Source organism: Hylobates moloch, unplaced genomic scaffold (assembly GCF_009828535.3).
Source record: "Hylobates moloch isolate HMO894 unplaced genomic scaffold, HMol_V3 SCAFFOLD_15, whole genome shotgun sequence".
NCBI lineage: Eukaryota > Metazoa > Chordata > Mammalia > Primates > Hylobatidae > Hylobates > Hylobates moloch.
In genome coordinates, this window is record NW_026652290.1 from 3670769 (window position 1) to 3695218 (window position 24450).

At 52.0% G+C, this 24450-nt stretch overlaps 2 protein-coding genes across 4 annotated transcripts in view; both read right to left on the bottom strand.

Annotated features, from left to right (window-relative positions):
- Positions 1-1273: 1273 nt before the first annotated feature.
- MRPL58 (mitochondrial ribosomal protein L58) lies at positions 1274-11589 on the bottom strand. Of its 3 annotated transcripts, none has more exons than XM_032177143.2 (6): positions 11190-11589; positions 7583-7619; positions 2760-2819; positions 2139-2221; positions 1877-2046; positions 1274-1609 (listed from the first exon to the last, which is right to left on the bottom strand). In XM_032177143.2, exons 1-6 carry the CDS (start codon positions 11373-11375, stop codon positions 1342-1344), a joined length of 804 nt encoding a protein of 267 aa, XP_032033034.1. In that variant the 5' UTR covers positions 11376-11589; the 3' UTR covers positions 1274-1341. The 3 variants fall into 3 exon arrangements, with proteins under 3 accessions (XP_032033034.1, XP_032033032.1, XP_032033033.1); XM_032177141.2 differs by having other exon boundaries at positions 1274-1614; positions 7583-7670; XM_032177142.2 differs by having other exon boundaries at positions 1274-1614; positions 11190-11588.
- An 8302-nt stretch (positions 11590-19891) lies between these two features.
- CDR2L (cerebellar degeneration related protein 2 like) overlaps positions 19892-24450 on the bottom strand; it is an 18372-nt gene continuing 13813 nt past the window's right edge. The window contains exons 3-5 of the mRNA XM_032177139.2: positions 24186-24334; positions 23447-23611; positions 19892-22492 (exon numbers count right to left, since the gene is read on the bottom strand). Coding sequence (XP_032033030.1) covers positions 21601-22492; positions 23447-23611; positions 24186-24334 — 1206 coding nt within the window. The 3' untranslated portion in view covers positions 19892-21600. The remainder of the gene's footprint in view (positions 22493-23446; positions 23612-24185; positions 24335-24450) is intronic.

Sequence of the window (24450 nt, forward strand, 5' to 3'; positions counted from 1 at the left end):
AACCCCTTGGCCGGGTGCAGTGGCTCACGCCTGTGATTCAAGCACTTTGGGAGGCCGACGTGGGCGGATCACCTGAGGTCAGGGGTTCAAGAGCAGCCCAGCCAACATGGTGAAACCCCATCTCTACAAATACACAAAAATTAGCTGTGCATGGTGACGTGCACCTGTAACCCCAGCTACTGGGGAGGCTGAGGCAGGAGAATCGCTTTAACCTGGGCGAAGGAGGTTGCAGTGAGCCAAGATCACGCAATTGCACTCCAGCCTGGGTGACAGAGTGAGGCTCCATCTCAAAAATAAAAAAACCTAAACTCCTTAACTTGAATTCAAGGCTCTCCACGTCAAGCCGGTCTCTCTCCGGGTTCACCTCCCACTGCAATGGTGGATCCCCCTGCACGAATCCACCATTCAGTGCCTTTGCCTTGTCACCCCCTCCACCTCAGCCTCTTGTCACCCGTGTTCATTGTTCCCTTTAAATGGCATGTCCACCTCCCCTCTACTGATGAAAGTCCCATGCCTTTTCCATAGCCTGGCTCAAATGCCCACTTACCTGTCTCAGCCCTCCTACCTGGTTGTGTGTGTGGTGTTTCTTTTTGTTTTGTTTTTGAGATGGAGTCTGGCTCTGTCGCCCAGGCTGGAGTGCAGTGGCATGATCTTGGCTCACTGCAACCTCTGCCTCCTGGGTTCAAGCAATTCTCCTGCCTCGGCCCCTGAGTAGCTGGGATTACAGGTGCCCACCACCTATTTTAGTAGAGACAGGGTTTCACCATGTTGGCCAGGCTGGTCACCTCAGCCTCCCAAAGTGCTAGGATTACAGGCGTGAGCCACCACACCCGGTGGTTTTTTGTTTTTTTTTTGAGACACGGTCTTGCTCTGTCGCTCAGGCTGAAGTGCAGTGGTGCGATTATGGTTCACTGCAACCTTGAACTCCTGGGGGCTCAAGTGATCCTCCTGCCTCAGCCTCCTGAGTTGCTGGGACTATGGACATGTGTCACCATGCCTGGCTAATTTTCGTAGTTCTTGTAGAGATGAGATCTCGCTATGTTGCTCAGGCTGGTTTTGACCTCCTGACCTCATGTGATCCCTCTGCCTTGGCTTCCAAAGTGTTTAGATTACAGGCGTGAGCCACCACGCCTGGCCTGTGTGTTCTTTCGCAGCAGACACCAGAACCCTTTCCTGTTCCCTAGTGCTGTGTCGATAACTGTGCGGCTGACTTAACTGAGAGAGAAGGTAGGAATTGTTTTCTGAAGCATTCTGAATGAGAAGGGAAGCCTAATGAGTTTTGAATTTTATTGCGGCTAATACATTAGATGCATTATTAAGGTTTGACAACATGGTGACTGCCTATAAAGACTTTTGCAACCAACGCCTGCAACCTTCATTCCAAATGAATATTCTTGTGATGGCTCCAATGTTACAGACAAGCATTAACAGCCAAAAAGAAAAGAGGAAATCTCCTTCTGGTGCGAAAGTCCTCTCAGCTGCAGCTGCCCTGACGCCCGGAAGAGCCCTCCCAGCTGCAGAGGGTGATTTCAGTCCATGTCGATCCTCCTGCTTGTCTTTACAGCAGAATGAATTCTCTTTTGTCTCAGCCTTTCCCGATTCATGTTTTCTATCCTGAAAACAAAAAGACTGCAATTAGGCCCAGATGCCCAATCAGTGCTTTTCAAAGTGGTGAGAGGAGTTGGAAGCTCAACGGGAAGCCGAGCAGTTACACCAGCAGGCACTAGCCCACAGGCCTCGGTCCCAGGTCAGCGTCCCCTCCTCTTCCTAGAGCTTCTCCCAAGGCTGACTTTGGATCTCCCCTGCCCCTTCCTTACCTGTGTAGACTCTCGTCCACACAAATCAGTTTATAGCAGCTTAGGGCATTTCCTGGTACCTGATTCTCTGAAGTTTAACATCTTCTTTTGTTGGCTCCTTGGGTATCTGGCTGGCCTCAGCGATCATGTCTCGAATTTTCTGCAGGCAATCTGCCAGATTCCGGAACTGATAGCGGCTGCTCTCAGAGGTGAGGATCAACTCTCCTAACCTGTTGATCTTGTTTTTATGCTGCAGAGAACAAATGAAAAACTGGAGTCCTACAGAGTAAAGGTTTAGAAGCCACTGAGGGATTTCTAGGGAAAGAAAGGGATGGTGGTTACCATGATGGCTATCTTCTGCCGCACGGGCTCTGCGATCCAGTCGGCAGTTGCCAAATGGAACCTGACTTCTGCCTTGGAATTCACTGTGGATGAAAGGGAGAAGGGAGCATGGGTGCCTGAAACTTCCAGGAAGGATCAACCCCTAGGTGACCAGTGACCATTCTGAAACAAAGGGAGGCCAGACACCTAACCATGTTCATTCTAGCCTATGTCCAAGTTGGCTACGAACAAGCCTGCAAAGACAGTGAGGCACTTTTGGGCAAAAATAGACTTCCAGTAACTAAGCACCCAGTGCTTCTCTTACAGTTTTACTGGGTTCAAAAAAAAAATGGAGGGAATGGGTTGCACCAGAATGAAGGAAACCTGTTCTTGGAGCTGGCTGCCACCTCACACTGCGATTTCTCTTTGTTTAGACTCACAAGCCGATCCTAGTCCTAGCAACCCACAGCTGAATGTCTGAGAATCAGACCACATTCAAAAGAATAAAGAAGATTATAAGCTGGCAGTATTAAAGCTTCTGCTGAAAAATCCCTTTATTCCATATGAACACAAACACAGAGCTCCTCAAGCCCATCTCCCAGCTACATTTTAAAGCAAAAGAAAGCACAAGGCACCCCATACCTTTGTTCACATTCTGCCCCCCAGGACCACTACTCCGACAATAAGATATTGTCAAGCGATCTGTAAAACAGAAGAAAGTACACACGCAAAACTGATTACCTCATGGCAAATGTGCAAACTGCTAATTAACTATCAACACAGCTATTGCTATTATATATCTTTTTCTTTCAATGACTTTTTTTTTTTGAGATAGAGTCTCGCTTTGTCGCCCAGACTGGAGTGCTGTGGCACAATCTCGGCTCACTGCAACCTCCGTCTCCCAGATTCAAGCAATTCTCCTGCTTCAGCCTCCTGAGTAGCTGAGATTACAGGCGTGCGCCACCACACCCGGCTAATTTTTGTATTTTTAGTAGAGACGGGGTTTCACCATGTTGGCCAGGCTGGTCTCAAACTCCTGACCTCGTGATCCACCCGCCTCGGCCTCCCAATCAATGACTTTTATATACAGTTATCCCTCAGTAGCTGTGGGGGATTGGCTCTAGGACTCCTGTGGATACCAAAATCTGCGAATGCACAGTCCCTGATATAAAATGGTGTATTTGCAAATAACCTGCACACATCCTCCTGCATACTTACAACCATCTCTAGATCACTTATAACACCTAATACAATATAAACAGTATAAACATTATGTAAATAGTTGTTATACTGTATTGTTTAGGGAATAATGAGAAGAAAAAAATTCTCCACAAGCTGCAACCATCCTTTTTGTTCTTTTTCAATTTTTTTTTTTTTTTTTTTTTTTTTACAGACAGAGTCTCACTCTGTCACCCAGGATGGAGTGCAGTGATGCAATCAAAGCTCACTGCAGCCTCAAACTCCTGAGCTCAAGTGATCCTCCTGCCTCAGCCTCCCAAGTAGCTAGGACTACAGGCACGTACCACCATACCCTGCTGAATATATTTTTTAAAATTTTTTGTAGTTATGGGGTCTTGTTATGTTGCCCAGGCTGGTCTCAAACTTCTAGGCTAAAGTGATCCTCCCAAAGTGTTGGGGTTACAGGTGTGAGCCACCATGCCCAGCCTCTTTTTCAAATATTTTTGATCCACAGTTGGTTGATTCCATGGATGTGGAACTCACAGATACAGAGGGCCAACTATATATATAAATGTAACATTCAGATCAGTGAAGCTGGAGATTATTCACAGATGTCAAAACTGAAATTAGAGCAAGTAACTTTCTCAAAGTCACACAGACAGCAAAGAAAGTAAAATCAGGGCCGGGTGCGGTGACTCACGCCTGTAATCCCAGCACTTTGGGAGCTCGAGGCGGGCGGATCACGAGGTCAGGAGATCGAGACCATCCTGCCTAACACGGTGAAACCCCGTCTCTACTAAAAATACCAAAAATTAGCCAGGCATGGTGATGGGCGCCTGTAGTCCAGCTACTTGGGAGGCTGAGATCGGAGAATGGCGTGAACCTGGGAGGTGGAGGTTGCAGTGAGCCGAGATCGTGCCATTGCACTCCAGCCAGAGCAACAGTGCGAGACTACGTCTCAAAAAAAAAAAAAAAAAAAAAAAAAAAGTAAAATCAGGACTTGGCTGTCTGCTTCTACTCCTGTACATTCCACCTGATCTGCTGCCCTCACTTTTTGCTGCTTGTTTTCTGTTTGTTTTAAAGCAAGGATTATTTCAAAAGTTCAAACTAAGGGACAGGGTTAGTTTCATCCAAGATGTGGTAGATGTGGAATCTCAACAGACTATAAGCTCCAAGAGGGCAGGACTGTGTCTAATTCATGGTGTTCATGGGTGTTCCCTGGGCCTAGCTCACAGTTAGTGTTAAACATCTGTTGGATATATGAGGAGCTGGGAGCTCTAGCTTCAAACACTGGCTCCATCATGAAGTGACCATGATCTTGGCAAAGTCTCACTGTTTTTCTGGGTCTAATTTTTGTTTGTTTTTAATCTGTAAAATGAGGTTTAATCCTTCCCTTTTTATAATTAATGAAAAGCAGTCTTGTCGGGTCTGAGGAATGTAGGGAAGGCATTATATTGGGAAAATTTCAAAAACTGCAAGAAGTTTGGGTGGCAAGGAACTGTGGTACCATGGTGGCAGAGAGCTGGCCTCAGTGAGCAGTAGTGACTCATTTGGGACGGCTTTTAAGAGGATTTCCTCCTTTGGAAAAATCAAATTAGATCCACTTTCTGACTAGGTAACAAGTACACGTGCCACTGCAGGGGAACAGTTCTGCCATGGTGATCGCTGGCAACCTTGCACATGGGCAAAGCTTGAGCTGCAGCTGACCGAATTCTTCACAGGAATGGAATGCTTCGGGATCCATGAGAGTGTCGGAGGCTGGTGAGGAGCTACTACCAGGCTACTGCCCACTTGCCTGCCTGTCTCCCCCCCCAGGAGGCTGTCACGAGACACTTCTCTTCGCCTCCAGTTCTGATGAGATGGGAGGCTTTCTGCCTCCTCCCCTACACACATGCACCCCTTAGGGCACAGCTTCTTTTTTTTTTTTTTTTTTTGAGACAGGGTCTCACTCTGGCACCCAGGCTGGAGTCCAGTGGCACAATGACAGCTCACTGCAGTCTCAACATCCCAGGCTCAAGCGAACATCCAGGGCTCAAGGGATCCTTCCGCCTCAGCCTCTCAAGTAGCTGAGACTACAGGCGGGCACAGCTTCAAGCTACAAAACGGCTTCGCTGCAGCATGGTATTGGCTCCTCAGCCACAGCGTGTCCTGTCCCTTGGGTTGCGGTCATCTGGCCTCTGTTTCAGAGTCATCTTGAGCAAGGGCCACAGGGAGCCAGCACCTTTGGCTGCTCTTCCTCCCACTGTCTATGGACGTCATACACTCTCCGAATCTAAAAAAGGCTCATTGTTTCTTTACGGGCTGTAACTGTTAGGCCTTGCTTATACTTGACAGGTACAAAATTTTACAGTTATGCAAATGGTTTATTTACATGGAAATGTTTCTCACTCTTGTTGCCCAGCCACCAAGTTTGTCTAATCTCTCTATTCAGGCAGTCACTGTAACCAGGGTGTTCCTTTCAGATATAGATATGTCTCTACACAGATATGGATATAAATATAGATACGGATATATTGATACAGATATTCAGAAATAGATATTTCAGGCTGGGCGCAGTGGCTTACGCCTGTAATCCCAGCACTTTGGGAGGCTGAGGTGTGCAGATCACGAGATCAGGAGATCGAGACCATCCTGGCTAACATGGTGAAACCCCGTCTCTACTAAAAAATACAAAAAATTAGCCGGGCATGGTGGCGGGCACCTGTAGTCCCAGCTACTTGGGAGGCTGAGGCAGGAGAATGGTGTGAACCCGGGAGGCAGAACTCGCTGTGAGCCCAGATCGCGCCACTGCACTCCAGCCTGGGCGACAGAGCAAGACTCCATCTCCAAAAAAAAAAAAAAAAGATATTTCAGAGATATAGATATGTAAAACACAAATAGTAGAAATGGTAGCTTATAAACTCTCCTGCGTCTTCCTCTTTCAATTCATGTATTGTAAAGAGTGCTCCACGTCATGAGAATGTTAAGAGCTCTACACTCACGTGGTACATGGCACAGTACAATGCGACTGGCCACACCATCATTTATTTGCTATTCTAAATAATGCTGCAAAGATTCTACTTCTGCACACCCAGAGATAGTCTCTTTACTTTAACTGGGCTGGAGAGATCTGGAAGGAATGTGTGAGGGATGAGAGAAATGACTGATTTTTTTTTTTTTTTCCTCTGAGACAGAGTCTTGCTGTGTCGCCCAGGCTAGAGTGCAGTGGTGCAATCTCAACTCACCACAACCTCGGCTTCCCAGGCTCAAGTGATTCTTGTACCTCAGCCTCCCGAGTAGCTGGGATCACAGGCGCCCACCACCACACGGCTAATTTTTGTATTTTTATTTTATTTTATTCATTTATTTTTGAGACAGAGTCTCACTCTGTTGCCCAGGCTGGAGTGCAATGGCAGGATCTCGGCTCACTGCAACCTCTGCCTTCCGGGTTCAAGCAATTCTCCTGCCTCAGCCTCCCGAGTAGCTGGGATTATAGGCGCTCGCCACCACATCCGGCTAATTTTGTATTTTTAGTAGAGATGGGGCTTCGCCATGTTGGCCAGGCTAGTCTTGAACTCCTGACCTCAGATGATCCACCTGCCTTGGCCTCCCAAAGTGTTGGAATTATAGGCATGAGCCACTGCGCCTGGCCTAATTTTTGTATTTTTAGTAGAGATGGGGTTTCACCATGTTGGCCATGCTGGTCTCAAACTCCTGGCCTCAAGTGATCTACCCACCTTGGCCTCCCAAATTGTTGGGATTACAGGTATGAGCCACCATGCCCGGCCAACAGGCACGATTTTTTTTTTTTAATTTTTTATTTTTTCCAGATAGAGTTTTGCTATCGTTGCCCAGGCTAGAGTGCAATGGCATGATCTCGGCTGACTGCAACCTCCATCCACCTCCTGGGTTCAAGAGATTCTCCTGCCTCAGCCTCCCAAGTAACTGGGATTACAGGCACATGCCACCACACAGCCAACTGATTTTTAAGAAAACAAAATTACTGGCCGGGCGCGGTGGCTCACGTTTGTAATCCCAGCACTTTGGGAGGCCGAGGCGGGCGAATCACGAGGTCAGGAGATCGAGACCACGGTGAAACCCCGTCTCTACTAAAAATACAAAAAAAAATTAGCCGGGCGTGGTGGCGGGCGCCTGTAGTCCCAGCTACTCGGAGAGGCTGAGGCAGGAGAATGGCGTGAACCCAAGAGGCGGAGCTTGCAGTGAGCCGAGATTGTGTCACTGCACTCCAGCCTGGGCGACAGAGCGAGACTCCGTCTCAAAAAAAAAAAGAAAACAAAATTACTTACCTAGCGGGATGTCACTGCCGGCTTGCTTTGCACCATCCTGTAATGTAATGTACACAGTGTCAAGTATTACCTGCTGGGTGACTCCTAACTGGTTCAAGGCAACAAAGAAATGATTTAAAGCCACAACACAAACATTGTACATTAGTATTTTCAGGTCCCCTGCAAAATCATATCACGATGACAGAAAAAACATCCTCAGACTCCAGAGGTACCACCTCAGAAACACTCCTCTAGGAAAATGGATCTGATGTCTCCAGCCTTCCCTGCCCTAGCCTTAGCTAGTGTCAGGCACCATCAGAGGCCTGGCTCCAGCAGGAGCGGGAGCCACAGTACACATGCATCAGGGAGCCTCCAAAAGCAACACCCTCTGTCAACCTGGAGCAACAAGCCTGGTGGGCCGCCCTGTTCTTTCCGGGGCCACAGGAGACTCCCACATGAGGCAGTCCACCTTGGACAGTGACTGTAATTGCACCCTGAGGGTTTCTGTCAAACTAACTACTCACTCCAGGACTTCTCACCTCCATGTCTCTCTCTCCCTTGCCGTTCCTCAAGCAGCAATGCCCTTCAGCCTTAAATCTTTGTATCCACAAGGCCCAGTGCAAACGCCACCCACTCCGAGGCTTTTCTGGCCCTCCAGGCTCAAAGCATCAGTATCCTCAGGTGCACTCCCCTGACTGCCTTCATTTCTTTTTTTTTGAGATGGAGTCTCGCTCTGTCACCCAGGCTGGAGTGCAGTGGCGCAATCTCGGCTCACTGCAAGCTCCGCCTCCCGGGTTCACGCCATTCTCCTGCCTCAGCCTCTCCAAGTTGCTGGGACTACAGGCGCCCGCCACCAAGCCCGGCTAATTTTTTGTATTTTTTAGTAGAGACGGGGTTTCACCGTGGTCTCGATCTCCTGACCTCGTGATCCGCCCGCCACGGCCTCCCAAAGTGCTGGGATTACAAGCGTGAGCCACCGCGCCCGGCCCTGTTTTTCGTTTTTGTTTTGAGACGGAGTCTCACTCTGTCACCCAGGTTGGAGTGCAGTGGTGCGATCTCGGCTCACTGCAACCTCTGCCTCCTGGGTTCAAGCAATTCTCCTGCCTCAGCCTCCTGAGTAGCTGGGACTACAGGTGTGTGCCACCACGCCCGACTAATTTGTATTTTTAGTAGAGATGGGGGTTTCGCCATGTTGGCCAGGCTGGTCTCGAACTCCTGACCTCAAGTGATCTACACTTGGCCTTTCAAAGTGCTGGGATTACAGGCATGAGCCACTGCGCCTGGCCAGAAAATAGCCTGTTTTTGACACCCAACTTTCTGGCTCAAACTCAAACCTTTCTCCTCAACTCCACACCCATATACCCAACTGCTACTCAACGTCTCCTCTCAGATGTCTACTGGACTCAAACCTTAAGCCTCCTCAGAGGACTTCCCTTACTAATAATCTGAGGTAGCCTCAGCATTCTGTTGCAGCACCCTGGGCCTATTCATTACACTACTTCTCACTACCTGATATTTTCCCTATTTGTTTACTGTCTGCTCCTTCCACTAGAATTAAGCTCCACGAAGGAGAGAGATCCTGTATTTTGTTTATCACGGCTGTATATGCTAGACTCAAGTAGTGCCTGACACAGTAGGTATACAATAAACATTTTATTGAATGAATGAACAAACAAATGAATGCTATTGCCACTCTCTCATCTCAGTTAATAGCAACTCAATCCTTTCATTGCTCAAGGACCCAGACCTGGCTGGGCATGGTGGCTCACGCCTGTAATCCCAGCACTTTGGGAGGCTGAGGCGAGCAGATCATTTGAGGTCAGGAGTTTGAACTAGCCTGGCCAACATGGTGAAAACCCTGTCTCTACTAAAAATGCAAAAATATGAGCCGGGCATGGTGGTGCACGCCTGTAATCCCAGCTACTCGGGAGGCTGAGGCACAAGAATCACTTGAACCCAGGAGGCAGAGGTTGCAGTGAGCTGAGATCACACCACTGCACTCCAGCCTGGATGACAGAGTAAGACTCTGTCTCAAAAAAAAAAAAAAGAAAGAAAAAAAAAAAGGCCTGGCACGGTGGCTCACGCCCACAATCCCAGCACTTTGGGAGGCCGAGGCAGGAAGATCACGAGGTCAGGAGATCAGGACCAACCTGGCTAATACGGTGAAACCCCCTACTAAAAAAAGAAAAAAAAAAAAATTTGCCGGTTGTGGTGGCGGGCGCCTGTAGTCCCAGCTACTGGGGAGGCTGAGGCAGGAGAATGGCGTGAACCCAGGAGGCGGAGCTTGCAGTGAGCAGTGATTGCATCACTGCACTCCAGCCTGGGCAACAGAGTGAGACACCGTCTCAAAAAAAAAAAAAAAAAAAAGGCCCCAGACTTCAGTTCCTCTTTTATTCTCACTTCTCACATCCAATCAGTTAGCAAATCTTGCAGGCTTTCTTTCCAAAATATGTCTAGGATCTGACCAATTCTCATGACTCCTACTGCTTGTCTCCCTGATCTTGGCATCCTCTGTCTGTTCTCTGTAAGGCTCTCTGAGTGATCCTTGTAAAACTAAGATAATTCCATTCTGCTTCAAGCTCTCCAGTAGGTCTCCCTTGCTTTCAGAGGAAAGGCTGGAGGCCATTAAGTCCTAGAAACAGGCTTTTCCCCAGCCATCCCTCCCTTTGGCTTTCTCTCCTGACCCCGGCTGAGCCACACCTGGGGATTGCTACTGCCTTCAGGTTATTGCACTTTCTCTTCCCTCTGCCTTGGATGCTCATCTGCCCCCTATTCTCATGACTTGCTGTCTGGCTTCTTCCAGGTCGTTATTCAAATGTCACCTCATTGACAGCGTTCCTAGACAATCCTACTTAAAATTGCAACCCTACTCCCTACCTCTGGCACTACTTCTTCCTTCTTGGCTTTATTTTCTGCAAAGTACTACCTCACACATTCTATATTAGTCATTTACTTACTGCTTGTCTCCCTCCACTAGAACATAAGCTCCACAAGCTTTAAAATTTCAATTTTGTTTGCTACTCCATCCCCTAGCCTAACACAGCTTTTGTTGAGTGAGTGAGTGAATTAATGAACAAATGAATGGATATTCTTTTCCAGTCCTGTAAGTGGAAGCTCAATGGGTTTGGGTAGGTCTTATCTCTCTTGCTCCGGGTCTTGATTCAATGCCTGCACACAGCGGGCTAAATAAATGCATACTGCAGGAACGATTGAGAAGCTGTTTTATTCGAGCGTCCTGGGGTTACTAGAGACGATAGACACTGTAACGTCCCAAAGGGTAGCAAACAACTTGGCAGCCTCTTGCCTTTACTGTCCTCTCTGGAGGGCCAGAATGCCCATATTTCCCCTTGGGACTGGAATTTGGTCTTGAGGGCCAAGGACACGAACGTAGAAAAGCTGGCAGCCTCGAAAGCAGCATACCCAGCCGGCCTTCTCGGCCCCTGCACATCTCGCGCTACAGCGAGCACCACACTCCCGGCCAGGTTAGCGCGGACAGCCTGCCCCCTCCCGCGGCGACCGTCACGTAGCCCCCCGACGTAGCTCCACATCCGGCCAATGGGCCCGGGGTTCCTAACGCCACCTAACAGCCTGACAAAACGCCCCTTCCGTCCAGCCCTTGCCGGCTCACCGGGACCTTCCAGGCGGTGTCCGAGCCCTGAGATTCGGGGTAGAGCTTGTCCAGGCTGTAGATGCTCTTGAACTCAGTGCCGTCTTTCTGCTTGTGCAGCGCCCGGCGTGGGCACCGTGCGGGCGGTGGGAGCAGCCAGACTCCGGCTCGGCTCAGGCCCCAGCGCAGGCACCTGGTGGCCGCCATGTTCGGGTCTTGCGACTGCTTCCGGCGAGCGCTTCCTCCCCGCGGTCCGCAAACTCGAGCGGCCCTCAAGCTTTGGTTCCGCGCAGTTTCTAGGGCCCGCCGAGGGGAGGCGGCAAGCTGGGGTCCCGGCGATGCTCCCTGGCCGGCCGCCTCCGGGAGGCCTGGCTGGCTGGGGAAGACGGTGGCCAGACAGCGAGCTGCTACCGGAAGAGTGCCCTGATCTTGTGTCCCCCAGAAACACCACTTCTCTCCTTTCAGTCTGTGCCCTCCGCCTGTACCGCCCACTGCCCAATTCAAACATCAGCGAGGCCAGCCTGGGGCATCTCCCGCCCCGCGCTTCCCAGGCTCTTTACTCTGCTCTAATTTATCTTTTTTCTCTTCCTTTACAAAAATCACTCAGTCCTAAATGTCTAATTGCTGTCTCTTAGCCGGAATGTGAGCTCCAGGAGGTCACCGGCTCACTGCTGTATCCCCAGCACCCAGAACATGGCACATCGTGGGCACCCCATGAGTACTGATAAAATGAATTCTCTAAGAATGTATTTTTGAAAGTTGGGTTCTGGTAGAGCTGAGTTTTAGGAACGCCAGGCTCTTTTTACAAGGCAGCCTATGAGCAAATTACCCGCTGAGCACGTGTGTGTACTGGCTTATACCCAGCAGCTCTGCAGGACAAATACCAGATGGGAAGAGGAGGCAGGTCACCGAAAGAAATGTTTGCAAAACCTGGAACATCGTTCCCCGCCCTTCAGCTTTATGGAGCAAGATGATGCTTTCTTCCAGCCAGGAGAGAGGGGGGTCCCTCGGGAGGTAGGGGGAGAATTCAGAGAACTGCCTGCTAACTAGAACCCTTTCATAGCGCTGGTAAGGGATGAACTACAGACAAGTTCCAATTCTGAAAAAGGTTCACAGTAGAGCAAGCAGTGTTTGAAAACAGCTAAACCTTAGTTAAGTTACTGTGTTGAGAGGCAATGTGGTAAATGGAAACAAAGCTAAATAAATGTTCATAATTATTAGTAATGCTAGCGATTGTTTCTTAATGAAGAGTTCTATTTTTAGGAACAAGCATAATTATCTAGAAAAATGTGCCGCCGGGGATGCTGGCTGATTGAAACAGGAGATTGTCATCAAACCAAGCTTTTAACCATCTCAGCATTATGGCTACAGCAAATCTTTAAGAAGGAAGAAACCACTTTGTAAGCACTGGCTTTATAAGCTCAGACTAGAAAGGGGTGACAATTGACATATCTCAGGCTCTAGGTTTCGAGGAGAGTCTCCTGGGTCCCGCCCTGTCTGACTTAGTCCCAAGACCTCAAAGGGAATAGAGGCATCTCCATGGCAACTGGAATAAGCTGCTCAGGGGAGCAAAATCAGGCATTCACTCAGGTCGGGGGCTAAGGGGTTATGAGTAATAAAGTCAGAACCTTTCCATGACATCATTGCTCTGAGGCTGGGCTCCAGCTCTGCACCTGACCCAAGGCAATAGGAAAAGGAAGCTGCAGGTTTCCATGGCCCCAAATAAACACAGCCTGCTCGGGCCATCTGGTGGCCTGGATTCTGGGAGAGGAGGTGGGTAGAGGAGAGAATGAGACAAGCTGCCCTGGGGTGGAGAGAGGAGCAGCTGGCAAGCTCCTCTTACCTGCTGCTGCCGTGAACTATCCAGAATGGGGGCCCTGGGAGAAAGGCCAGAAAGGGGCCACCTGTTCTCCCAAAAAGATGGGCACTAAAGGCTGAGGCCAGTCTTCCCTTTCTCCTCCTTGGTTTTCTATAGGCTGAGATGGTGCTTCAGGGAGGGGACATTCATGGGAGAAGAGAGGAAACAGGTCATTCCTGGCAGCTGAGGAGCTTGCAGGCCACCAGCCCTTCCATAGGGCCTATGAGTTGGGGTACTATTCCTTTGTAGGGGGTCCACAGGATTCCCCTTTCTTCTTCTCTGTACTGCCCTGGGTCAGGAGGCCTCCTTTCCTTTTTTTTTTTTTTTTTTTTTTTGATTGAGTCTCACTCTGTTGCCGAGGCTGGAGTGCCACTAGTGGCGCGATCTCAGCTCACTGCAACCTCTGCCTCCTGGGTTCAAGCGATTCTCCTGTTTCAGCCTCCCGAGTAGCTGGGACTAGAGGTGCGCACCACCATGCCCGACTAATTTTTGTATTTTTAGTGGAGACGGGGTTTCACCATGCTGGCCAGGCTGGTCTCGAACTCCTGACCTCGTGATCTGCCTGGCTTGCTCAGCCTCCCAAAGTGCTGGGATTACAGGCATGAGCCACCATGCCTGGCCAGATGGCCTCTTAAAACTCATCATTGACCAGGTGTGGTGGCTCTTACCTGTAATCTCAGCACTCTGGGAGGCCAGAGTGGGTGGATCACCTGAGGTCAGGGGTTCAAGACCAGCCTGGCTAACATGGCAAAACCTTGTCTCTACTAAAAAAATGCAAAAATTAGCTGGGCATGGTGGCACGCACCTGTAATCCCAGCTACTTGAGAGACTGAGGCTGGAGAATCGCTTGAACCCAGGAGGCGGAGGTTGCAGCTAGCTGAGATTGCGCCACTGCACTCCAGCCTGGGTGACAGAGCAGGACTCCGTCAACAAAACAAAACAAAACAAAACAAAACTCATCATTATTTGTAGATAGGGAATGTGCAATGAGGCATGGTGGATTGGTCAGGACTAAGTTAAAATTTTTTTTATTAAAAAAATAGAAAATGTGTCAATGTCCTAACCGCTGGTAACTGTGACTATGACTTTATTTTTAAATTGTATTATTATTATTTTTTGAGACAAGGTCTCGCTCTGTCACTCAGGCTGGAGTGCTGGTATGATCATGGCTCACTGCAACCTCGGCCTCCCCGGCTCAAGCTATCCTCCCACCTCAGCTTCCCAAGTAGCTGGGATTACTGGCATGTGCTGGCTAATTTGTGTATTTTTTGTAGAGACAAGGTTTCTTGTCTCTACCAGCCCAGGCTGGTCTTGAACTCCTGGGCTCAAGCAATCCACTTACCTTGGCCTCCCAAAGTGCTGGGATAATAAACATGAGCCACTATGCCCAGCCAAGTTTGAATATTTCTATGTGACCTTGAATTACTAACCTGACCTCTAAGTTTTTGTATCCTCATCAGTAAAATGGAGATTTTATAGTCATCTCATAAAGTTCCTGAGGATAGTAAACACATATAAAACACTTAACAGTGCTTGGCATGAAGTCAGCAGGCAACAAAAATTAGCTGCTACTAAGGGATGCTATGTGCATGTAGGTTCCTTAAGGGAAACTTTTCTTTTCTTTTTCTTTTTTTTTTTTTTGAGACGGAGTCTCGCTCTGTCACCCAGGCTGGAGTGCAGTGGCGCAATCTCGGCTCACTGCAAGCTCCGCCTCGCGGGTTCACGCCATTCTCCTGGCTCAGCCTCTCCGAGTAGCTGGGACTACAGGCGCCCGCCACCACGCCCGGCTAATTTTTTGTATTTTTAGTAGAGACGGGGTTTCACCGTGGTCTCGATCTCCTGACCTCGTGATCCGCCCGCCTCGGCCTCCCAAAGTGCTGGGATTACAAGCGTGAGCCACCGCGCCCGGCCAAGGGAAACTTTTCTTTCAGACACCTGATTTCTGTTATCTTTTTTCCTCTGTAGCCCTGGAGTTGGAAATCCAGCCTGACCAGCTGTATTCCAACCCTCTTTCCTTCTTCCCTGAGGGGATGGGCAGCACAGAGCTGCCCCCCTCTCCCTGGAAGGTACTTCCTTCATTGCTACCCCTTATCTGCCTGGTCCCCTAAAACCGAGGCCACCCCCCAGCTCTCAGCTCAGGATCCCAGGGAGGGCAGAGGCAGGTCTGTTTGGCTAGCTCCCCTCCCCAAGTGGGGCGGTGGGTTTGGCCCTGGGAGAGGAGAAGGGTGCTAGTTCAGGGGAAGAGAGAACGGGGTGGGGGCCGGGGGGCGGGGAGGAGCCCCTGGGGAGGCAGCAGGGAGTATCTGTCCACAGAGCAAGGACAAAGTGGTGATCAGAAGGGAAGAAGGGAAAGAAATGCATCCAGAGGGCAGCTTAGAAAGCTGAGGGAGGCCAGGCATGGTGGCTTACTCCTGTAATCCCAGCACTTTGGGAGGCCAATATGGGAGGATCATTTGAGCCCAGGAGTTCAAGACCAGCCTGGACAATATAGCAAGACCTGGTCTCTACAAAAAATTAAAAAAAAAAAAAAAATTAGCCTGCATAGTTCCAGCTACTGGAGAGGCTGAAGGGAGAGGATCCCTGCAGCCCCGTAGCTGGAGGCCGAGTAAGCTACAGTTGTGCCTCTGCACTCCAACCTGGGCAACAGAGCAAGACCCTGTCTTAAAAAAAAAAACAAAAAGGCTGAGGGAGAGAAGGGTGGCTGGATTCATGCCACGGCTTTCTTCGTCTCTCAGGTGTGACTGCTCCATGTGGTCACCACCACCTGCTCCCCATCCTGGTGACGACAGGTGACAACAGGATGGGAAAACCCAACAGCCACTTGCACGCTGCCCTTGTGAAACCCCCATGCTGTTCAGCTGATGTACTAAGCACAGCAGTTTGGGGCCCAGCCCTGGGCTTGCCACACCACACTTTTTTTTTTTTTTTTGAGACTGAGTCTCACTCTGTCGCCAGGCTGGAGTGCAGTGGTGTGGTCTAGGCTCACTGTAACCTCAGCCTCCTGAGTTCAAGCAACTCCTGTACCTCAGCCTCCGGAGTAGCTGGGATTACAGGTGCGCACCATCGTGCCTGGCTAATTTTTGTGTTTTTAGTAGAGATGGGGTTTCGCCATGTTGGCCAGGCTGGTCTCCGACTCCTGGGCTCAAGTGATCCTCCTGCCTCCGCCTCCCAAAGTGCTGGGATTATAGGCATGAGCCACCGTGCCCAGCCCCACACCACACTTTCCTCCCCCCTGAGTTCAAGAGAAGTTATTTCCCATCAGGACATTGGGGGAAGGAGTTTTGGGGGGAAGCTTGCATTTCCCCCCAGCTCTAGCTGGCCCCTGAGTCTACCTCCCTGGGAAGACTTTGGAAGCTTTTCCACAGACTCAGGTCCTGTGGGCTGGTGGAATTGGAGTCCACAGAACTGCCTTTTTTGTCTGGAGACGGGAGAGTGAAGCTAACAAGAAACCCCTCAAAGATTCAGGAGCATTTTCCTCTCTGATTTTGGAAGTCACCCACTGGAAAGGTCCACCCAGGCTACTGGTGCAAGAAGGGGTGGGTGGCGCTGGCAGCGTGAGGCAAAGGAAGATACCCTAGAGGTGCCCCCTTCGATCAGGATCCACAGTCCTGTTTCTAGGCTTCCGATATCTGAGCTTGGACAGCAATTCTTTTTTTTTTTTTCTTTTTTTTTTTGAAATGGAGTCTCGCTCTGTCGCCCAGGCTGGAGTGCAGTGGCGCGATCTAGGCTCACTGCAAGCTCCGCCTCCCAGGTTCACACCATTCTCCTGCCTCAGCCTCCCGAGTAGCTGGGACTAAAAGCGCCCACCGCTGTGCCCGGCTAATTTTTTCTCAGACAACAATTCTTTTTTTTTTTATGGTAATTTTTTTAAATTAATTTTTTTGCACACAAAACAATAAACATTTTCTAAAAATACATACAAACAAAAAGATGCATATCAAACATATTAGGAAGGTTGCACATGGGAAGACGGGGAATAGAAATGAGGGGTGGGAATTAAAGAAAATAAATGAGAGAGGGACTTTGTATGGATCAATGATAATAACTCAATCCTCTATTTGACAAAGAAGAAGAAGGAAGAGGAAGAAAAAGAAAGTGGGATAAAGGAACAGAAAGGAAGGAAAATAGAAAAAATTAGAGTATGACTCCAGGGTAGACCTGTTTTGTTGTCACTGGGTTGGTTGGTTTGTCTGTTGTATTTTTCATAGGTTTCACCATGTTGGCCAGGCTGGTCTCGAACTCCCAGCCTCAAGTGATCAACCCGCCTCGGCCTCCCAGAGTGCTGGGACTACAGGTGTGAGCCACCACGTCCAGCCCCCACATTGCGTCTGGCCTCCGTGGTAGACCTCCTAGACAGGGTGGCTGGGCAGAGGCGCTCCTCACATCCCAGACGATGGGCAGCCGGGCAGAGATGCTCCTCACTTCTTCCCAGACGGGGCGGCCGGGCAGAGACGCCCCTCACTTCTTCCCAGACGGGGCGACCGGGCAGAGGCGCTCCTCACTTCCCAGATGGGGCGGCCAGGCAGAGGCGCTCCTCACTTCCTAGACGGGGTGGCGGCCGGGCAGAGGCGCTCCTCACTTCCTAGACGGGGTGGCCGGGCAGAGGCGCTCCCCACATCCCAGACGGGGCGGCCGAGCAGAGGCGCTCCTCACCTCCCAGATAGGGTGGCCGGGCAGAGGCGCTCCTCACATCCCAGACGATGGGTGGCCAGGCAGAGACGCTCCCCACCTCCCAGACGGGGCGGCGGCCAGGCAGAGGCTGCAATCCTAGCACCCTGGGAGGTCAAGGCAGGCGGCTGGGAGGCGGAGGCTGCAGCAAACCAAGACCACACCACCGCACTCCAGCCCGGGCAACACCGAGCACCGAGTGAGCGAGATTCCGCCCGCAGTCCCAGCACCTCGGGAGGCCGAGGCGGGCAGACCACTCGTCCAGGTCAGGAGCTGGAGACCAGCCTGGCCGACATGGCGAAACCCCGCCTCCAGCCAAAGGACAAAAAACCAGGCAGGGGTGGTGGCGCGCGGCCGCAATCCCAGGCAGCCCGCAGGCCGAGGCAGGGGAATCACGAGAGCCGGAGGCAGGGAGTCTGCAGCGAGCCGAGTACACTTCAGCCTGGGCAACAGAGGGAAGAAAAGAGAGGAAGAAAAGGGAAGGAAGGAAAGGGAAGGAAAGGAAAGGGAAGGAAGGAAGGAAGCGGACAACAATTCTTAAGTTCAGGATGGACATTACTAAATCTGGAGAGGGCTGGGTGGAGCATGGGAAGTTTGAAAAAGCACTATCATTTTGCTTTTTTTTTTGATGGAGTCTTGCTCTGTCACCCAGGTTGGAGGGCAGTGGTGCGATCTCAGCTCACTGCAACCTCCTCTTCCCGGTTCAAGTGATCCTCCCACCTCAACCTCCTAAGTAGCTAGGATTTTTGTATTTTTAGTAGAGACGGGGTTTTACCATGTTGGCCAGGCTGGTCTCGAACTCTTGATGTCACATGATCTGCCCGCCTCAGCCCCGCAAAGTGCTAGGATTACAGGCGTGAGCCACCTCGCCCGGCCTATCATTTTGCATTGAGGAAAACAGAAAACCCAACAGATTGACGGCACTTCCAGAACAAGAGGGAGGCTGGTGTGATCTTGGTGATGGGGACCCCTCCAGAAGATGCACCCCTCTATGTATCGTCCTCCATATAACATGGGGAGGAGACAGATATCTGAGGAAGAATGGGAGTGGTGAAGTTTTTCATGTATATGGAAGAGAGATGTGGGGTTTATCAGCTTGAAAAACACCAGGAGATGGCCCTCTTGTCATTCCTGTGACTGTCCTGTGTCATCAATGGGTGGCTCACCAAGGGCAGGTCAGCTTCCCCATCCCTCATGGTCCTTCAGGGCATCAGTCTGGCCCTGGACTTCCTGCTGTGGCGTCTCATTGCACTCAGGAAGCCCGAGCTCCCTTGAACCTTCTGGGCTCTTGGGAACCTGGCCTCCACCCTCTGTCCCGGCCACCCTCCACTGCCCCAGCTGCTTCCTGGGCCTCCACTGATCTTCCCGTTGGTTCCTCCCCAGCCTTCTGGTTTCAGCTTCATCATCACCTCTCCAGAGGTGCCCCGACCACCCTCGCTTAGCATTTCTCATGATTGCTCCCCCTTCCTACCTCAAAGAGCCTATTTAGACATTTTCTCCCAATTGCTCCCCCAGGAATTTTAGTAACACTGTATATCTCTTCATGTGCTGTATTTATATATCTAGATATGATTTTTTTTTTGAGACAGGGTCTCACTCTGTTGCCCAGGCTGGAGTGCAGTGGTATGATCATAGTTCACTTCAGCTTTGACCTCCCAGGCTCGTGATCCTCCCACCTCAGCCTCCTGAGTAGCTGGGACTACAAATGCACACCACCGTGCTCTGCTAATTTTCAAAAAATGTTTTGTAGAGAGGGGGTCTTGCTATGTTGCCCAGGCTGGTCTCAAACTTCTGGGCTCTAGCGATCCACTTTGGCCTCCCAAAGGGCTGGGATTATAGGCATGAGCCACCGCACCAGGCCGATTTTTTTGTTTTAACTTGGTTCACCCTATTGAGCCCACGTGCTCTAGCTGAGGTAGCACTATCCTCTTGCCCTGGTTTTTCCATCATGCTATATCTTTTGTTTGTTTATTTTGGATGGATCTCCCCACACCAGAATATAAACTCCAAGGGAAGAGGGGCCCTGCTGGCTTGTTCACCATGTATCCCTAGCTGGCCCTCAATAAATATAGAAACTTCTGCCAGAACCTGCTATTTGGGGCTGTTCAGTCTCAGGGAAGTGGGACCCAGGATGCTACCCTCTCCCATGGCTGGATGTGATGCGAGGCAGGTGTGTGAGATGCACAGAGATGGGCCATTTCTGCTTTTAGAATACTGGTGCATTTTTTATTAAAGAAGAGAATAAAGCATTTGTAAATATATTTCTCTCACGTATACTTCAAAGGTGACGCTGGTCTGCCACTACAGAGCTGGGGAGCAAACAGGCTGGAGCTCTTCCCCCCACCCTTCCACACTCCTCTCCCCCAGATAACAGAGACACACGGAGGGCAGGGAGCTGCCTAGCCTCAAAGGACAAAAGTTTCTCAGTTGCATGTACAGAAGGACTCAGTCGCCACCAGCTCCCATCACAGTGCCGCCCGGAAAGTAGGTGGTGTCTCCAGGAGGTCAGGGATGCTTGGTAAGAAAAACTCATTATAAATAAATAAGGCATGAAGGTTCCCACTGGGCTCCCGGTGCAGAGGCCAGGGCCCCTGCCTTCCACGGACTGTATGGCTCCTCTGGTTTCTAGGGTCTCAGGAAGGGCGGCAGAAGGAACCAGATGCCCTGAAGGGCTGCTCAGGGCAAGCTGGGGACCTGGGTGTCTCTTAGCTGAACCTTGACTTTCTGACATCTTGAAGCAAAACCCCTGACCCAGCTGGGTCCTCAGAAGCCCCCCACAAAGGTGGGAGGTTAAGAGCAGGCATTTTATGGGAGGGAGGGAGGGAGCATGTTCCTCAGCCCCATCCTAATTCAACACGATGCAGCATGGGGTGAAAACCCCAGTCCCCAGTGAAGGGGAGGCAGGGGTGGACATTGGGACCACTGGCTGGTGGTGCATGTCCAGAACATTCTGAGGGCTGCAGACATGACCTGTGCCAGGGTTGGCCTGTGGGGAGCGTGGAGTGACTGAGACATCATGGTCCCTGAGATGGGGGCAAGCACAGAGAGGGGAGTCAGAGGCCAAGCTTGGTTAGTTGGTGGCGGTGTGAAGGGATGGGGGCTCCCCACTGCCCCGGCCCCTGTAAAGCTTAAGGCCCAGCAGGCATTTCCGGGGTTGGAAGCCGAGGAGGCCGGCTCTGAGCGAAACTGCACCACTCTGCTGAGTGCTCCTTCTCCTCCTCCTCTGACTGGCTACAGATCTGCCATGGGCCAAGAGTATCCAGGGAGAAACCTGTCCTTGGCAGGGCTGAAGCAGGGACGCTCCAGGCCCAGCGGAGGCTTCCTGCTCTGCATGGCAGGGGACATCTCTGACCTGGTCAGGACCTTGGGGGCGGGAAAGCTGGTGCTAAGGGAATGTCAGCGTATCAGGGCTGGGGAGAAGCAGTGGGTGGTCCAGGAAACCCCTGAAACAGCTGGTCCTGGGGTCCCCTTTCAAGTGTTTCCAGTTGTGGCAAGGGGTCAAGGAGACCTTGCATTGCAAATCTCTTAGAAAAAACAAACAACCAAAAAAAAGCCAACTGATTCAGAATGGCTTTCAGAAGCCTGGTCACCAGTCTGAGGGTAAGGTGCAGGGTCAGGAAGCCGGGAACAGGGGGGGCTGGGGGATCCCTGGGGTAATGGGGACATTTGGCTTTGAACTCAGAGCTGCGCCTTTGGGCTGGCGCGAGGTGGCCAAGGGCCCCTGGGAGGCAGGACAGGTGGGCTGCCTCCGCTCAGCAGGGAACATGCTGCGTGCTTCCGGATCAGGAGGCCGCGTGCTTGTGGTGGCAGGCCGCTAAAGGGCGCTCGCTCTCTGGAAGCTGCACCTCCCAGGCCTGAGGGACCCCACCGCCTCCACCCTGGGAGAGGCTGCAGGCCGGGCAAGGGTCACTTGCTGCTGTGCGTCTTGACTTTGGTGGCGTTGATGTCAGCCTTGGTCTTCTGGATCCTGGAGAAGATCTCTTTGAAGAGCGCCTTGTACTCGGGCTGGCTCTGCTCCAGCCGCTTGTCCACGGCCTCCACGTGCTGGCTCAGGCTCTTCTCCCCTGTCTTGGCCTCACCCTGGCTCTCCTCACCGCCGCGCAGGTCCCTCCACGAGCTGTCCCGGGAGATGGGGCGCGAGGTCTGCACCCCGGCGTGCCGCACTCCGGCCCCGTGCTGCCGGCACTTGCTCAGCAGCTCCTCGTACTTCTCCAGCAGCGCATGGTATTGCTCGTCCACCTCCCGCAGTATGGACATGCCCCGCTTGCGCACGCTGTTGGCGTGCAGTGTAAGGTTGCCCGCGTGCCGGCTGGCTGGGTCTTTGGCCACGATGGCGTTGAGCGCAGTGTCGCTGCAGCTCTTGCGCACCACGTGGCCTGGAGAGGCTGCCGGTGAGGAGACGCCGTCCTGGGCGCCCGAGTCGTCGCCGCGGCCGGGCTGAGGATCGTCGGCCTCAGGGGCCTGCGTGAGGGGTGCGAGCAGGGCCTCGGCCAGGTGGTCGTCCGGGCCCAGTAGGTAGGTCTTGGCCTGCTTCATCTGCTGCAGCTCCAGCAGCTCGGCCTCCAGCTCCTGCACACGCAGGCGACAGGCCTCCATCTCGCACAGCTGGCGCTCCAGCTCCGAGTACTCCTGCAGCACCGCGGTGTACTCGCGCTCCGCCCGCTCCTTGCGCTGCCGCTCCTGGCTCACCTGGGAGCGCAGCGCCCCCACCAGGGTCTGCAGCCGCTCGTTCTCCTGCTCCAGGGGCCGCGGGCCCAGCTCCAGGAAGGAACTGTGTAGGCGGAAAGCATCCTTGCACCTGGCGGGGAGTGGAAGCCGCAGCGGGGTGGGGGCAGAGGAGAGGGCAGTGGTCAGGGGCACGGCCAAGGCCGAGCAGCCCAGCCAGGGCGCTTACATCTTTCTTGTTCTCTGGGCTGAAATTTTTTGCCCCTCTCCGTTGGCTCTCCACCCTCCTCCACCCTTCTCCCCGTGCTCTCTGCCCCCGGAGGCTGACCACCACGGACCGCCTCTGCGAGGTTGCCTGGTTCTCTCCTGAGCTTGGCCCATGGGAGGCACTGGCTAGAGGTCCGAGCGGGGAGCAGAGGCCGTGGGGTATGCCTTCCTTGGACTCTCCATGGTTAATGGTGACCAGGCAGCCTTCTCCATAGCTTCTAGGTGCCGGTAACCTCCCTTCCCCCTTGCTCTTTGAGGCCTAGGGCTGGTGGCAGCTCCTCTCTGCTGCAACCCTGGGGCACTATAGTGTCCCTGTGGCTTCCCTACCCCCTGCCCACACCTCTTCTTCATTTAACTTCTCCATTACTCTGTGTGAGAGACTGTTTCCTGCCAGGACCCTTATTGAAACACCCACTACGTATGAAACGTGTATTTTTCCATTATTAAGTGGTTGTCTGGTCTTAGATTCAATGGGAACTGAAAAGCACAGTGGGTTACCCCTCCTGGGTTAGCATGCTGGCTGAGCCTCTTACTAAACAGGTGACCTCGGATAAGACACACAACCGCTGAGCTTCAATTTTATCATCTGGAGAGTCGGCATAATAAAACACCCCCAACAGTGTTGCAGTAAGAATTATATCAGCATAGTGGCAGCACACAGCCAGGGCTCAGTAAACGCCAGCTGCTATGACTGTCATTAGCAACAGGACCAGTCTCTCTGATGGCCTGGATGGTGCACCAACCGCACCCTGCTGCCTGCTGCCTCTCCTTCCTCCCATGGCTGGCAATCCCAGAGACACCAAGCAGCGCTCTCACCTACCGGGGGCTGGTGCACAGCTCCTTGAGGCAGGGGAAGGTGTGGATGGTACGCCTGCGTTCCCGCTTCTCCCGAAGCACTCGCAGCTGTTCCAGGCCTCTCAGTTGCTCCACCTGGGCCTGCAGCTCCTCCACCTGAGCCTGGAGGCGGTCAATGGTCTCCGTCAGCCTGAGGGTGGGGCGGTGGACACACAGGGACTTTAAGGGGATGGGGCCAGTTTGTCTCACGGCAGCCCTGGCTCCCTGAAGATGGAGGGACGTTGGGTAGGAGGCAGACAGGTACCCTTGAGCCGCTGTCTTGTCCTGAGGTAGGATGGGGAATTCTATGCATGCCCAAGGACCTGCCCTTCTTTTGTACCTCTCAGGCGAGCTGATCACTTCTCCTCTGTGCCACCTCAGTTCCTTGTCACTCCTCTATCACTTATTGTCCTGCACTGCCATAAAATATTTACATGCCTGCCTTCTCTTCCAGGCTGTGAGATCTTATAGGGCAGGACAATGTCTTTGTTTCCCCATCGTTGCATCCCCAGTGTCTAAAAAAGAGCCTGGTGCATAGTTGGTGCTTAAAGCAAGGTTGCAGCCTGAATGTTAAACCACACAAAATCAACAAGGACGAGCTCACTCCCATCCCCGGTTCCTAGGGAGACGTGCACAAGTCACACCCATCAGTCCATGGGCCCCTGTGTACACTCAGCCTTGGGGCTCTCCCTCGCCTGCCCCCCAGCCCTCAGCCAGGCCCTCACCCATGGATCTTCTGCTGGGCGGCCTTACTCTCCAGCACCAGCCTGTGGTTGGTCAGCTCCAGGTCCCGGGCTGTCAGGTCCAGCTGCTCATAGACTTTGGCGTGCTGCTCGTTCACGTGCCGCAGCGTGTCCAGCTGCTTGGTTAGGTACTGGGGGTCGATGGACATTGAGTAACTTTTTAGAATTGGGCAGGGGCAAATGTCTCTGCCTAGACCCTCCTCCTACTTCTTTTTTTGTCCCTGCCCTGCCCTGCCCTCCCCTCCCC

Bases quoted from the DNA above. Each gene is read 5' to 3' on its own strand.
- MRPL58 (XM_032177143.2), bottom strand. From the start codon at position 11,375: ATGGCGGCCACCAGGTGCCTGCGCTGGGGCCTGAGCCGAGCCGGAGTC. The intron at 7,620-11,189 runs GTGAGCCGGCAA...ATTACATTACAG, and splicing joins ACACCGCCTGGAAGGTCCCG to GATGGTGCAAAGCAAGCCGG. The intron at 2,222-2,759 runs GTATGGGGTGCC...TTTCATCCACAG, and splicing joins GGGGCAGAATGTGAACAAAG to TGAATTCCAAGGCAGAAGTC.